At 39.5% G+C, this 14,737-nt stretch overlaps 1 protein-coding gene across 2 annotated transcripts in view; it reads left to right on the plus strand.

The window, feature by feature from the left end:
• Positions 1-9,245, plus strand: part of ZNF148 (zinc finger protein 148) — a 39,241-nt gene extending 29,996 nt beyond the window's left edge. The window contains exon 6 of one of the 2 annotated variants that reach the window (XM_082762999.1): positions 228-9,245. In XM_082762999.1, the coding sequence (XP_082619125.1) occupies positions 228-1,823 (1,596 nt within the window). In that variant the 3' untranslated portion in view covers positions 1,824-9,245. The remainder of the gene's footprint in view (positions 1-227) is intronic. The other variant, XM_082762998.1, reaches the window with a different exon arrangement.
• The last annotated feature ends 5,492 nt before the right edge of the window (positions 9,246-14,737 follow it).

The raw sequence follows: 14,737 nt of genomic DNA on the forward strand, positions 1-14,737 counted from the left end.
AAACATACAAAAGAATCGTGTTGTTTATTTTTTTTTCAGTTACAGTGAGCTGTCTGTATGCACAGGAGTCGCAGCTGTCTGCAGTTGATTTTATTGATATACGCTATCATTAGAAGTCAGTAAAGTGGACAGACTGTCAAGTAAATTTGCTAGAATTAGTTTTCTTTCTTAGTGTTAATGTTTTTTGTTTTTTTTTCTCTAATTAAATATATATGTGTATTCTGCAGTATTTCTCCAGAACTGATCGTGTGCTGAAACATAAACGTATGTGCCATGAGAACCGTGACAAGAAACCGAACAGAAGTGCCACCAAAGTTGGCTTTTTGCCATCGGAGGAAGATTCTGGTTTCTCTACGCCTATGAAAGACAGCTCCTTGCCAAAGAAGAAAAGGCAGAAAACAGAGAAAACAAAATCTGGAGATAAGGACGGTATAGATAAATCCGAACAGAAGAAGGACAAAAATGACTACTTGCCTTTGTACTCTGCTAGTACAAAAGTAAAAGATGAATATATGGTAGCGGAATATGCTGTTGAGATGCCCCATTCTTCTGTCAGCGGGACGCACTTAGAAGAAGCAAATTCTGGAGAAATACACCCACCCAAGCTTGTTCTCAAAAAAGTTAACAGCAAAAGGAGTCTGAAACAGCCACTTGAGCAAAGTCAAACCATTTCACCTTTATCTACATATGAAGACAGCAAGGTTTCAAAGTATGCCTTTGATCTTGTGGACAAACAGAGTTTACTGGACTCTGAAGGTAATGCTGACATTGATCAAGTTGACACATTACAAGAAGGGCCCAGTAAACCTGTACACAGCAGCACTAACTACGATGATGCAATGCAGTTTTTAAAGAAAAAGAGGTATCTACAAGCAGCTAGTAACAACAGTAGAGAATATGCCTTGAATGTAAGTACCATAGCATCTCAGCCTTCGGTTACGCAGGCGGCTGTGGCAAGCGTCATTGATGAAACTGCTACAGCCTCCATATTAGACACACAGGCACTGAATGTTGAAATTAAAGGTAGCCATGACAAAAATGTCATTCCAGATGAGGTACTGCAAACTCTGTTAGATCATTATTCACACAAGGCTAACGGACAGCATGAGATATCCTTCAGCGTGGCCGACACTGAGGTGACCTCCAGTATATCAATCAATTCGTCTGAAGTGTCTGAGGTCACCCAATCTGAGACAGTTGGAACAAGCTCTCAGGCTTCCTCATCAGATAAAGCTAGTATGTTACAGGAATATTCAAAGTTTTTACAACAAGCTTTGGACAGAACTAGCCAAAATGATGCCTATTTGAACAACCCGAGCCTTAATTTTGTGACTGATAACCAGACTCTTACAACCCAGCCAGCATTTCCTTCCATAGAGAAGCAGGTCTACACATCTATCCCCGTCAATAGCTTTCGATCGGGAATGAACTCTCCATTAAGAACAACTCCAGACAAGTCTCATTTTGGACTAATGGTTGGTGATTCGCAGCACCCTTTTCCCTTTTCAGGTGATGAGGCAAATCATTCTTCTTCCTCCTCTACCCAGGACTTCTTGGATCAAGTAACTTCTCAGAAGAAAGCAGAGGCACAGCCTGTTCATCAAGCATATCAAATTAGCTCCTTTGAGCAGCCCTTCAGAGCTCAGTACCATGGGGCAAGAGCTGGAATATCATCTCAGTTTAGCACTGCCAATGGACAGGTGAACCTTCGGGGACCAGGGACAAGTGCTGATTTCCCAGAATTTCCCTTGGTGAATGTAAATGATACCAGAGCTGGGATGACTTCTTCACCTGATGCCACAACAGGCCAGACTTTTGGCTAAGAAATCTTTGTAAATAATACTGGCACTTTAGAACACATTTGTCAAAAGGGGGTTGCTCTGTATAAGATGGAGTTCTGTACAGCTTTTAAGAGCGCTATGTTAAAACAAAAGTAAGCTGATATTAGCAAGACCAATAACTGCTTTCTTTTTCTTTTCTTTCCTTTTTTTTTTTTTTTTTTTAAATGGTTAGTCACCAGTCATTGATCTGCCTGATGTTGTTGCCCCTATCAAAGGCAGGTTATTATTCACTTGTTTGAATCCAGTAATTATTTTACCTTCTATGAAAATTAAAATAAACAAAATCCCCAGGTAAGACTTTCCCCCATGGTTGCTTCCTTACTGGTTTCCTTGTATGCTTTGGGAGGACAGTTTATTGTCTGATACTATTCATATTGTCATTTTTAAGCTTGTCAGTGTAGTCATTGCTCTTCAGCAGGGAATCAACATGTATTAAACACACAGAATAAACTATAAGTTTCAAAGTCAAGTAAATAAGGCTTTAAAAGATGGCATTTTCTAGGAAAATAATCTTTCTTCCAACTCTCTTAAAAATAATTTTAGACCATATGCCCTGTGTTTCTGCTTTGCATTACCCGAGTTGTGTTTGGAGGAAAAAAAAAAAAAAAAAACAACAAAAATTCTGGTAGACTAACTCTACTATTTAAAAGACTAATTAATTTAAAATTGTTTAAACACTTTTTTAAGCAAAATACATAACTGCTAATGCCTTTACTTCATTCCTGAAGTAATGTGTATTTCTTTGTACAGCTGAATCTAGATGTAACTTTTTAATGACTTTTTCATACACAGATACCAAGATTTTGAAGTTTTAGTTAAAATACTCTGTAGATGACATTCCCAATTACGTAATGCTTACACAAACTGTGTGTTCCAAGATTTCAAAGTTTAATTGTACCTTACCCTACATATTCACAATGATTAACATAGAGCACTTAGTTTATTTGATAGATTTGATTTCTCAAAAAATAAAACCATTCTAGATTTTTAGGTTTGATATGGTTGCATCATTTTCATCTCATACAACTCCAACGATTACTTTCAGCATACATTGAAATCGAATATTCTGAGCTTCTGTAAAAACTGTTTTAATTCTTTGTCTAGAGTTTTGACAATTCAGCTCATTAAATTTATCAAAGTATCCCCAAAAGCTGAAGAAGTGGGCATTCAGATTCCATATGTCTTTTTCGAGTTTGCTTGGTGAAAGTCATTACAATTTTGCCAACCAAAACCATTGGATAATGTTAGTGAAAAGGATTTCTTTTCAGCATAGATGAGTGATCAGAAGTTTTCATTGCATTTCACAATATAAATAAACTACAAAGTTTATCCCTGTACCATGAATATGTTTTTTTGAATAGTACTTTGTCTTGATGTATGCAGTATGGTACGATAAGTAGTTCTGTGTGCATTTTAAGGTGGTAAGATTTGAGTAGCATAACTATTGTGTAGTTTAAGTTAACAATTTACAGATTTTTGAACTGTATGTTCATTATATTGCACCTTCCCTAAAGGGACACTGTCTGGTAGTTTAAGGCAGTTTAAGCCTAATACAGGCTGATTAACCAGGGAAAAACGCACTCACACACAACACGTGTGTGTGTGTGTGTATATATATATGTATGTATGTATATGTATTTTTTATAGGATTTCATACATTCTTTTACAGCACTATTGCTAGCTGATATTTCTCAGATGAAGCCATCAGCTGTGAGAAAAGGCTGCACCTCAAGGGGCTAAGATATACGCTGTCTTTTGAAGGGACTTGAGCAGGACACACGAGAGTCCCCACCTCTTCCCAAAACAGTAGCAACATTTTTCTTGACTTTTATTACTAGGAAGCCAATTTCCCTCTCTCTCGTTTCCCTTGTGGTCTCGCTCTTAAAGCACTAACTTTGCTTGGTACAGTTCAGGGAGAAGGCCTGTTTGTAACCCACAGCTTGGTTCCTACATGGACAGGAAATACAATTTATGTAAACTTCTCACTTAGTACTTTTGTATAAGGAAACAGATTATGTTGTGATTCATTGACCCTGTGTATGATATAAGGAAGGTGTTTCTGCATGTTATCACTTACCAGTAATTTGGTCTGAGTATTTGGCCCAGAGTTAAGAATTGAGCATCAAGGGAGAATAGTTAATTCCTTCTGGATTATTAATGATACATGTAAAGAAATTTATTTGAAAGAATAATTACAATTTGTTCCATGTCTCTGTTTTCTTCCGTTATGATCAGTTTGGGTTTTTTGACTTTCCGTTCTACTTTGCATAGACACAATAAATATGGCCCCTATTCCCCAGGAAGCCACCTCTTGTTACGCATGTTTCGTTTTCATTGTTTCATTTCCATGACATCTTAGCTTGTGCTGCCTGAATAATAATACTGTGTCGACATCTTTGTTCTAGTGCCCTGTTGTTGCAAGTAGGTGACCATTAATAGTACTATTTGTTAAATATAACAAGCAGCAAATGCCAAAAGAAGAAAAAAATAAAAAAAAAAGTAGGATTATTACTGTACTAGTCTGTTCCAACCGAGAGGTAAAAGGAATATAAAGCCTGCTTCTCCCTAAGCAGATTGATTCAGCTTTATTTAAAGAAAAAAAATAGTTATTGCATTGATCCTCTGCTGTGAAAAAGTGATTGAGGAGTAGGAGGGAGTAATTCTCGCTCCATGCCATCTTCACACTTATGGATTGCTGCTTGGGTACGTGAGTAAGCTCTTGTATGGAGGGAAGGAACTTGCTCTTCCCCAGAGCAAAATGGGAATTGTTGGAGAAAATGTTACTCCTTATGTCGCAGTTCATTCTCTAGTCTGCTGCTGAGCCATTACAGCTATCCTCTGTGCCTTAGGACAGATTGTGAAGTCCCAGCCTAGCCCACAGGGACTATCTTGTAGGATTCTCGCACATGCACAATTAAAGAGGTGGTGTGAATACTTGATCCGCTGATGCTTGAAGCTTTCTGTGATGGAGGAGCTAACCAAAAATACTGCTATAATTTCCTGAGTACATGGCCTTTTATTCTGGAAAAACTCTGTATGTAGTTCTGGAAGGTTTCTCTGTGTGAAAAGCTCTTGCTTTTTTGATAATTACATTATTTAATAACATTTTCTACTGCTCTTATTTTGCTGCTTCTAATCTGCTACAGATGCACATTCTCTGTTTTGACCTGGTCAGTGTTTGTTTTTGTTAGTTTTCCATGTATGTCCAAAAGAGCCGGGGAAAAAAAAAGTCTTTGGTTTTCTGTTCTGTTCTTGTACTGATATTGTTCAGTCGGTCAGCATGAGTTCGGGGTTAGCATTTATATTGCACAGAGCTAACAATAGAGGTTCTTTCTTAAAGGTCATGCAGGCACCATGTGTGTGTGCACGATGGAATTTTTTGTGGCTATCTCCTAGTGATAGAGCGATGATGATTTCAAAAAAGGAAAAAAAAAAAAAGAGGAAATTCATAATGTTTACTATCAAACTATATATATACATATATGTCTATATATATAGACACATACTAATAGGCCATATTTTGGACCTAAATTACTTGACAGTGTCCCTTTTAGCATGAGTCCTTTGGTATGTTTTACCATTAATGTAACAGACAATGAAGGAATCAGCTTGTGATGGTATACTAATAACCAGTTACGTTTTCTGCTTTTGATTTGGGAATGAATTAACCATAAACGACAAGGTCTAGGGAGAAGGATTAACAATGTGTATCCCTGTATGTTGGTTTACAAATAACAGCATAATTTAAATTGGATGATAAAGGAATTATGTTTTATGATCTTGTGTCTCCTAGTATGTCTTTAGGAAAAAGGTGTTTGAGGAAGAAAATAGGACAACAAACTCTTCACATGAATTAACACTTGCATTATTTTTATATTGTACTTGTCAGTTTTTTGCGTGAAGGGAGCTTTTCATTGTTGATTGAGAAGTACAGTAAAATCTTGCTAATTCGCTGACTGCTAATCCGATCAGTTTATACATCCCCCATGGTCTGTCCCCACCTCTCTGCAACGTTCCAAAAAGTACTGGAGCGAGGTCTCGTCTCAGTAGCACTGTACTGCTTCACCCGAGTATACTGTACATATCAGTATACTGGGAGGTACAAGGAACACTGAAAACTAAATTACAGTTGTCAAAATAAATGAACAAAGTACCTTTTGTGACGTGACATCCTTGCTTTCATTGCCTGCTTCTTCGCTCTTCTCAAAATTGTCATTTGTGAAGGGTTTCTAAGTCACTGCTGCGAATTATTGGGGTTCTACTGTAACTTTTGGAGTTTATTCTAAAGTATTCATGTTCTCCTATGAAAACTTTCCACCTGGACATATACATTATATTCCATGCTTGTTCAGACTATTTTTATGGTGTTTGTATCATATGCAGTAACTATTTGAAATGAACCAGAATATTTGGATGAATTCACTCTGCATTTTGCAGCATTGGATTTCTTTATGTATGCATATTTGCTAACTAAATTTTCTTGGTTTTTGAGAGCTTTGATTTTTATTCTTCTTTGTTTGTTTGTTTTAATACCATTACAAATTGCAGGGAAAATCCTAATACTCCTGGGAATACGTTTGGAAGTTTTATTAGGCAGAAATACGCCATCGGTACCAGTATACATGTGAACTTTCAAATTACATGGTTGGTACCGAAGCAAGCTAATGATGTTACACGTCCCTAGTTTTAAATGTTCTCCTGAGATGAAGCCTTGTAACTTTGAAAGTTCATTCAACTTGCAGTAATGCATGTTTATGTTAGGCATGTGATGCATTTAGCTAAAACTCACTTTGCAAAGGGCAAGTACTAAGAAGTATTACTTCTAATGAAAGGAAATGTCGTTAAGTTAAAATTTAAACCTTTGTTCAATTTTAAATTGCTTTGTGTCAGGGAAATACATTTATAGTCGCTTTTGCTCTACTCTGCTAAAGAACCTTATGTTTCCTTTTTAAAATTGTACCTTTTGGTAGGAAACACAAACTGAGGCAAGCAACATTTCTAAGAGCTGTTTCTTGCTTTCCTTAATCCAATGGATGGAAAGGTAATATTGTGTAAACAACATTATTTTATTTTTTTATGCAATATCATGCTGTAAATATGATTTATCAAATAAGGATGTACCTATGATTGAATCTTTGATTCTGCACAGTTAGAGTTTATATATAAATATAAATGTGTCTTGACAATCAAGGACTTATGTCAGTCTTCCTTTATGATGTTTATTATTGTTATGCATTCCATTTGTTTGAATTGAGTACCAATGTGGAAATTTGTATTGTCTGTAAAGTATGTAATGTTTTTTATAGCTTGTTTAAAGAAGAAAGAAAAAACCCTGTTGTAAATACAAACAAACTGAACACAGTACCGCTCTGTTAGAAGGCATACGATGTTGTACTGTTTGTAAGCAATAATACATGACAGTGCTAACTTTACAAGTAGCATAAGGATAAGTTCCAAAAATACCTTTGGGAGTTATTAGCCTTGAGTTAATGAATATTCTTAATCATTTTTTATAAATAAATTCAAACATCCTCCTGCTGGAGTATATAACATTGTTTACACAGCACAATTTCAGACACAGAGGGGACAGTCTTTAGATCTATGGCTTCATCCGTGCACACTTTGAGTAAGAAATGAATGGCTTGGCTGCACTTCTGCAAGAGGAGGAAGACTGCAAAAGTTGAATAGCTGTGTCTCTAAAGGATGAGAGATACTATTCTGCTTCTGTGCTGATTCCTGACAAGTCCTCTACTTAAATTTGGAGTCTTTAAGTCCTGATATTGAACTGATGAGACTTGGGCCTCCAGTAGAAAGGAGTAGCTCTCTTTGTATTTCATATGCAGATAAGCAGTGAACTTACAAGTCACATGTTCATTTGAGTTGCAGATTTTTCAAATTATGAGCTACGAGATGAGTTTATTCTGATAAATCAACGTCAAACTTATAGTTTGAATTGAATAGGTATTAGACTGTACAGAGCAGCGAAACTATTTGAACACAGTCATCACTGCTTTAGAATCCCCCCCATCCCAATTTATAAATGTATATGACCTACATTTTATAGAAAAAAAAAATGTTTTTAAATGCTAGTCATTTATATAATATGTGCTTTGAAGGATTTGCTAGTCCACTTCTGTCACTTTTAGTACACTGGTATCTTTTATATGTAATGTATGCTTTTTATTATTATTGTAGTAAAGCATTTCAGTAGGAGGAATTTTGCAACAGTATGAGGGGTTGAAATTTTCATTGTCAGAAATGAATTATACTGGACTTTGTCTGTGTAGTCTTGTCTTTCTTTTAATGCTGTCTGGAAGGCAACTTGGAATATTCAATAAAGCAAGTGACCTCCTTTTCTTTTGAAGGCATACTATGTAGTGCTGAATTGGATCTGGAAACACGATGAATTTGAAGACAGAAATTAATACAAAATCTAGTGTACAGAAGAAATTGTGTTATGAAAAACCTGATGATATATATATTGGAACACTGTTACAGTGCATTTTCTGATATAGTGTTATTTTGCTGAAGTCCATATGCCTTCTTTGTATTTCAACTATTAAAAAAATCCGTATGGATAAATTTAGGATAATAGGTTTATATTAATAACTATACAATATTTCTTTATCCTACAACATCTATTCCGTCCCTTTATTATTAGGCAAAAGATCGTAACCTGAGTTCCGTCAGTAAAAGTATGTACATAAATAAGAGATGGTTTTGTAGGAACCTGAAGAGTGTGAAAGTTGTATATTCCTTATGTTTCTGACAGAAATCAGTACAGGAGTCTGTCTTTATACCTGTGAAATGAGGAATTCCCTGATAAAATGTGTGTGTGTCTGCGTGTGTGTGTGTGTACGTACGCGAAAGATGCTTGGGTCTCATGGCAAAAATGATGCAAGGTATAAAAGGATTTAATGTAGCTCAACATCTGACATTTAATATGTAAAAGAAACATATAAATTTCATAATTCAGAAAGACAGTAGTTTTGCAGGAAACAAAACTATTTGGATAGCAGGCTTGACCAAATGAATTTTTTGGTTAAATTTGATATATTTTAAATGATTCTATTTCTGCCTTTATTTCTGCCCTAAAAGCAACTTAAAAATATTTTGGGAGTTATTCTATCTGTTCATTTGACTGTGAGTGTAATTTATATCATGGTTTACAAAACGTGGCATGAAGGATTGGATTGTTTTATCTGTATAATACAATGAAAGATTGCTTTTTTACATAATCATGGTGAATGGTATTGTATTATTAGGATTGATTTATTCATTAAGTGACTTAATGAGTTCCATCACTTTTGACATTACTGTTTTCTTATGATTAACTTAGTCATTTGGGGTTCATAATACCCTCCTATGTATTGTGATACTAAGGGAAGTTATGTTTTTGCTTTATTTTTAATTAAACTAATAGTTTGATAATTTATATTTGCAAATGATGCATTTTAAATGTGGTCACTTGCTGTTTGAAAAATAAAAATATAGAATACTGTTTTATGAATAGACTTAGCAGTATTTTTCATGTTAGATGATTTCAGATCTTTCTTAACGAGACAGATGAAGGCATGTGAGGATACATGTCGCTGTGTAAGCACTGAAGTGGATGCTTTCAACAATTAAATATTTAAGTACTTGATTTGAGATGTACCAAATTTATTTGGGTTTCCTTCCCCTGTGGATCTCCATCTTGCCACATTTGGTTAAACTGCATCTCTGACCTTAATTTTAATCCTGGACTTTGCACGATGGTAGCAGTGGAGTCACTTGCACAGGACCACATAGCGTTAGGCTAGCTTGCCTCTTGTGCTTCTTTTGTCCCCAGAGAGGCATTACTACACAGTGCCAGCAACTCCTCGTGTAAATGAGGATGAGGACTTTGTCTGTTTTAATCTCAGTTGTAAGAAAGGTGAATTTTATTTAACTTTATTGCCTACTGGATACAAATACGCCATGTGTGCGCTACATCATTTTGTAGTCTGTGTAGTATACAACCTATTTAACATGCAGCGTATTTTTGTACCATTCAAGCAGATATGTGAGAAATACTGATGATAGCATTTTTGCACTTATAAAACCAGAAATGTGCCCCTTAGCATTAATGACTGGTAATTTAGTTTTCCTTACCTCTGTTTATTCAAATGTTAAAGGTATCATTTGAACCTTTTGGTAAGGTCACTTCTGATAAAGACTTGATTTTTGTGAAATACATGGCTGTCTGGATTTTACTTTGTGTAAGAACAAGTTTTATGTTGGACAATGTTAAAACTTGCACATCACCTTTTAAAGAGAAAAAAGAAAGAGTTAAACTGTGTTCAAACTTGAGCCATGATCAGATGATCACTGCAGAAACAGCTGTGTTGGTTTAGATCCCCTCCGGTCTGTTACAGCACTGGTCCTGGAGCCCGCAGAGGGGTGACTTTCAGCAGGAACCTCAGGGAAACTCCTCTGGTTAGCACAGATTGTGGGTGAGGAGTTTTTTGTCTGGCTTAAACCATTTCTGAGGCTGTTTAAGTCAAGGTGACTGAATTTGCATCGCAGCAGAGAAAGAGCGCTCCTGAGATTTGCTTTAATGTCTCAGCCAGCGAGGTGGTAACTCTAACAGATGAAGGAGCACACAGCCAGAAATACATGAAATCAGCACAGACATTTCTGCAGGAACTATCTGAAATTGGCCTTAGTAGGGCTGCCCTTAGTCCAGCCCCTGTTAGTTGTGTCAGGCTATAATCCTTGCTGCCTCGTAGTCCCTTTACATATGTCTGAGACATGGAATGAGTACAGCAGTATTATTTTATATGACTTTGTTTCAATATTATTCCAGTATGCTTGTTCTGGTATTGTTTTTAAAATAACCTATAAAGAACTTAATGTTGTATGTTGACATCCATCTAGTATAGTTATTACTTTTGTTTTATGTTCAATAGTCTTAAATTGTGGGTGAATTATGCAATATACCTTAGTAAGTAGCGTCTGCTTACTCAGCCACCCTGCTTGTCTTTGTTTTTGTTAGTTTTGCTTACATTAGTCACAATGATTTTTATTTGTTTCAATTATGTGGTGAGAATAAGGAATCAGAACTGATAGTTTCTGCTTTTTGACTCTCATAATTAGATTTTAAAATGTTTTGATGCTGGAAAGAATTGTTAGGACCTACGTTTTGTGTTGAATGAGAAAAATAACCCATGTAGCTTTATTTTTCCTTGTACCACACAGGATAATCTGTTTTGTAGCTCCAAGTAGGACAGCAGGCAGTTCACAACGGCAGAGATTTGGTGGTGGTTGGTTTAGGGAGACGGGGTGGAAGTGTCCAGTTTCTTGGTTATCCTGTGTGTTGCACCTGCCACATCAACAGAGGGCAGTTTCCTCTAGAATATTGTTTGCTCTTTTGTCTGCTTTAGCTGTCAAGATACGAAGTGCAAAGAAACAAGCTTTCTGCTGGAGCTGTACTCGGTCATGGGGGGTTAAAACGGAGCCCGTATATGTCGTCCTCCCTGAAGTCCTGCAAGCAGTCCTGCAGTGGTCACTCAGGTAAGCTGCCTCCTCCTCAGCATCCTTCCACGTCCACGTCAGGCTGAGCTTTGGGTCTACAACATCCCTAACGCAGCATCTGCTCTAGTTTTTGAATTTCAAAGGCAGTCTCGTGGACACGAGTCGCTGGCAGAAATTAAAACACCACAATTTGGTGAGGTGCCTGCCATCTTACGAGGTGCCACCGTGGGGTGGTGGTGGCAATCTGCAGCCTGGCCAGCTAAGTTGCTGTTAGCCGTGTCAGCAGCCCCGCGTGTCATGCAAAAGAGCACGGGATCCGGTTCCTTCCTCCATTATTTGTACTTCTGGATGTTCGCTGGGTGCACAAGAAGCTGTGTTTTTCTGCTTGGAGTCACTTCAGGCAGTTCCGCCTGCCTTACACGGGAGAGCCGAAGGAGGTTTCTGCGTGGTGACTGAACACTGCTGCCTTCTGGTAGCACGGAGGCTTTTGTCTGCCCGGCAGCTGCACCTTGCAAGCCTCCCTCCTGGAAATCCGGCTGCCTAGTCCCAAATCAAACATTGTGCTGGCACCTTCTGGCTCAGGTCGGTGTGCTGGCAGCGCACAGATTGGACGTAGCTGCCTGTGTTTGGAGGAGGCAGTACTTTCTCCACAGCATTGCCCCAGAGAGGTATGCTGGCACAGCAAGCTGGGCCACTGAACACAGTAGTTTTCAATTCTATTTCTGTGTATATCTGTATTTTTTTCCTGGCTGGATGCAATAATTAGTGCCATTTCAGAGAGGCAGCCTTTCTGTTAGACCAAAGCACGAGTCTGGCCTAAGTGGAACCAAGAGGAATCGTTATTTTTGCACTGCAATTAAAAATATTTCCGTGCTTTGATACAAATAACAACTGTTCAAAATGTATTATTTTAATACTCATGAGGCTCTTTGGTAGCAGCACTTCCTTGTTCTTATCAAAAGAGATCCCTGTCTTGTCAAAAGATAAACTGGATGGTGGGAGATGATAAAATAACAGCCGCTGGGGATACGTCCAGGTGGTTGCAAGGTAATCTTCGCCATGGAGTACCGTGTGAGAACAACGCAGAGGATGCCATCAGAAGCTGAAAGGATGACCTGTGAGTTTGCTCTCAAGACCTGCATTTGCTTTGCTAGTTCCTGAAAGCTTCTTTATGATAAGGCTAATTACGGACAGCCTAAGAACACTGCAGCTCCAAAAGAAGGAAAAGCAAGTGCAAAGTAAGCAATGTGCCGAAGTGATCTGTCTCCAAACCTCTAGTTGGAAGGGAGGATTTTCAGGGATTTTCATTTCTTCAAGGCTGTATTTGTTACCTTACAGAGCAGTCGGTCAGCTAGTCGAACCCACAAATGGACTTCTGGATGCGGCAGCTTCTGGAAGGGAGCCACGACGGGAGCAGGAGTCCCTCTGATGTCAGCCGTGGCAAAATGCTCTGGCAGTGTGAGCCCTCTGTCAGCCGTCCTGTGCTGCCTGATGTTCTGTTTTAAGGAGCTGAAACAAGAACGTCGTTTGTGGTGGTGCCTGAATACTGTGCCAATAACTGCTGTATGCATGCTCTGAACGACATTAGGTAAAATGCAATTTAAAAGCAAGGTTTGAACTCCAACAGAAAAACGCTGGCTCTTCGTGTACAGAGCTCTGTTTTAGAAACATACTCTTTGTTTAACTGTTGGTCTAGGGCTGGTATGTAGAGCGACTGGTTAAATCACGCGACTAGTTAAATCATGAAGTTTATTCACAGCTCTGTCCTCGTGAAAGGAGCGGGCTGTGTGTGTACCTGGAACTCAGCTTGCACACCGCTGCGGCAGGCGATGCAGGTGGGTTGAGCAGCTGAAGCAGGTGGTGCTGAGGTACATGGTGGTTAACATCCATTCCACTAAGAATCAGCCTTTTCTACAATTCATGTCATCTCTCAGGCCTGTGGACAAAAATACACATTTTGTCTTGCCGACTGACCTAAGCCCTGCTGCTTTCCCACTCCCTGAGGGCTCCTTGTGTGTAGTTTTCCCTTCCCTGTTTTATCTCATAGCATTTGCCACCTCCTGTCATTTAAGGAAAAAACACTTTGCACATGACTGCAATTCAGTTACGCTCGGAGAAGCGATGTCAGTCCATGTTTCTGCTAATGTGCTAGGCATGGAAAAGCAGCGTGCTCAGCAGGAATGCATGCAGACCCATCGAAGGCATGCTGTGGGTTGGATTTGGTTGCCCAGAAGGAAAATGTTGAAAACTGCCATGACTTAAATAGGAGCAGGCAGAGAGCAACACCAAGCACTCCTGAAAGTGTTTTTAGCATCGGTGCTTTGTGATTTTACCTTGGAGGGAAGCAGGATGTCTTTAAGGACTGTTCAGCAGTGGGAGATGGCAGCAGTAACTGCCCCAAGAAGTTTTTAATCTCCTGCACATGTGCACATAGAGGCAGAGGTGCCTGCAGGCAAGCTACAGGGCTCAGCTGGTTACTGAATTAGCAAGTCTTCAGCAAGTTTGCAACAAATCACATACTTCAGATTCTGCCCTGGCCCACAAGGTGAGGGAATCTGGCCGAGCCTGTTCCCTGGCAGGTGTAACACTGGCCTCTGAAGGCAAATGGGGGGTTTCAGAAACATCCCAGGAATGGGAGACCTCTGAGGGAGGAACCTGCTGCTTTCCCCCATCAGGCTTCATCCTCCTGCAAGAAGTCTCCTCTCCTCTTTGGACTCCTGCTTTCCTCTTCTGCCACTCCATCCCTGCTGTTTCTGTCCAAGAATACGGGCTGGTTCATGCTTTATCTCTGTGGAAAATCAGAGCGGGCCAGCTGCATTGAACAGGTGTCCTGTATGGATACTATAGTGAATGGTAGAAGGGCCCTGGCTTACTCTAGCTTATTTCATTTTGGAAGCAAATTAAGTCAATGACAAGTGTTCAAATACTAAGGAAGGGCACCCAGCTTTAAAATTAATCCCGTTTCCAGAAAGACCACCCCAGATCATGCCTTTAATCCATCCAGAGCATCACCCCCACGGGACACGGCATTTTTGGCAGCCCTGAACGGGGAAACTGGGAGGTGAGCGAGGTCTGCGAGCAGGTGGCGGCTGCTCCGGGGCGGAACAGGAACCCCATTTCCCTTCGGGGGGCACCGAGGAGCCCCATTTCCCTTCGGGGGGGCACCGAGCCCCTTGGCATTTATCAATCTCTTTAACTATCCCTTTGCTTCCTCAGCCTCCAGACGATTCAGGGTTCGGGAGAAGCCTGCAAAAAAACCCCTAAACGGCTCTGCCCCGCTGCCTGCCGTCGTCTGGGGGGCCGGATTGTGGCAGCCCCTCGCTGCCGAAGCGGTAAGGGAGCGCTCCCCGACCTGCCCGGCCGCGCAGGAGGGCCCCGGGCACACGTGGCAGCGCCGGGCC

This window comes from Aythya marila (assembly GCF_965140915.1).
Source record: "Aythya marila genome assembly, chromosome: 6".
NCBI lineage: Eukaryota > Metazoa > Chordata > Aves > Anseriformes > Anatidae > Aythya > Aythya marila.